Genomic DNA, 311 nt, shown 5'->3' on the forward strand with positions numbered 1-311 from the left:
CGCGATCATGTCAGCCCGCGCCGCGCCACAGGGGCCGCGCTGAGCGCCCGGCCCGGCCCGCCCTCGCCGCGCCTCGTCTCTTCGGCCTCCCCCCCCCGGGTCGGTTTGGTTTTATTTTTTATTTGGTTTTTTTTTGAGGGGGAGGAGTGCGAAATCCGGCTGAAAATGAGCCAAAATGTCTGAGAAAATGTCCAGCTTTCTGTACATCGGGGACATCGTGTCCCTGTACGCCGAGGGCTCTGTCAACGGGTTCATCAGCACGCTGGGGTGAGTGAGGGGCCGGGGCTGGGGGGGCGGTGGGGGTGTGTGGG

The 311-nt window shown here is 63.7% G+C and overlaps 1 protein-coding gene across 2 annotated transcripts in view; it reads left to right on the plus strand.

The window, feature by feature from the left end:
- Positions 1 to 143: 143 nt before the first annotated feature.
- The window catches only part of ITPR2 (inositol 1,4,5-trisphosphate receptor, type 2), a 267,987-nt gene continuing 267,819 nt past the window's right edge, over positions 144 to 311 (plus strand). For both annotated transcript variants that reach the window (XM_010575416.1, XM_010575415.1), the window contains exon 1: positions 144 to 267. In XM_010575416.1, the coding sequence (XP_010573718.1) occupies positions 176 to 267 (92 nt within the window). In that variant the 5' untranslated portion in view covers positions 144 to 175. The remainder of the gene's footprint in view (positions 268 to 311) is intronic.

Source organism: Haliaeetus leucocephalus, unplaced genomic scaffold (genome assembly GCF_000737465.1).
Source record: "Haliaeetus leucocephalus isolate CR32 unplaced genomic scaffold, Haliaeetus_leucocephalus-4.0 Scaffold473, whole genome shotgun sequence".
Lineage (NCBI taxonomy): Eukaryota > Metazoa > Chordata > Aves > Accipitriformes > Accipitridae > Haliaeetus > Haliaeetus leucocephalus.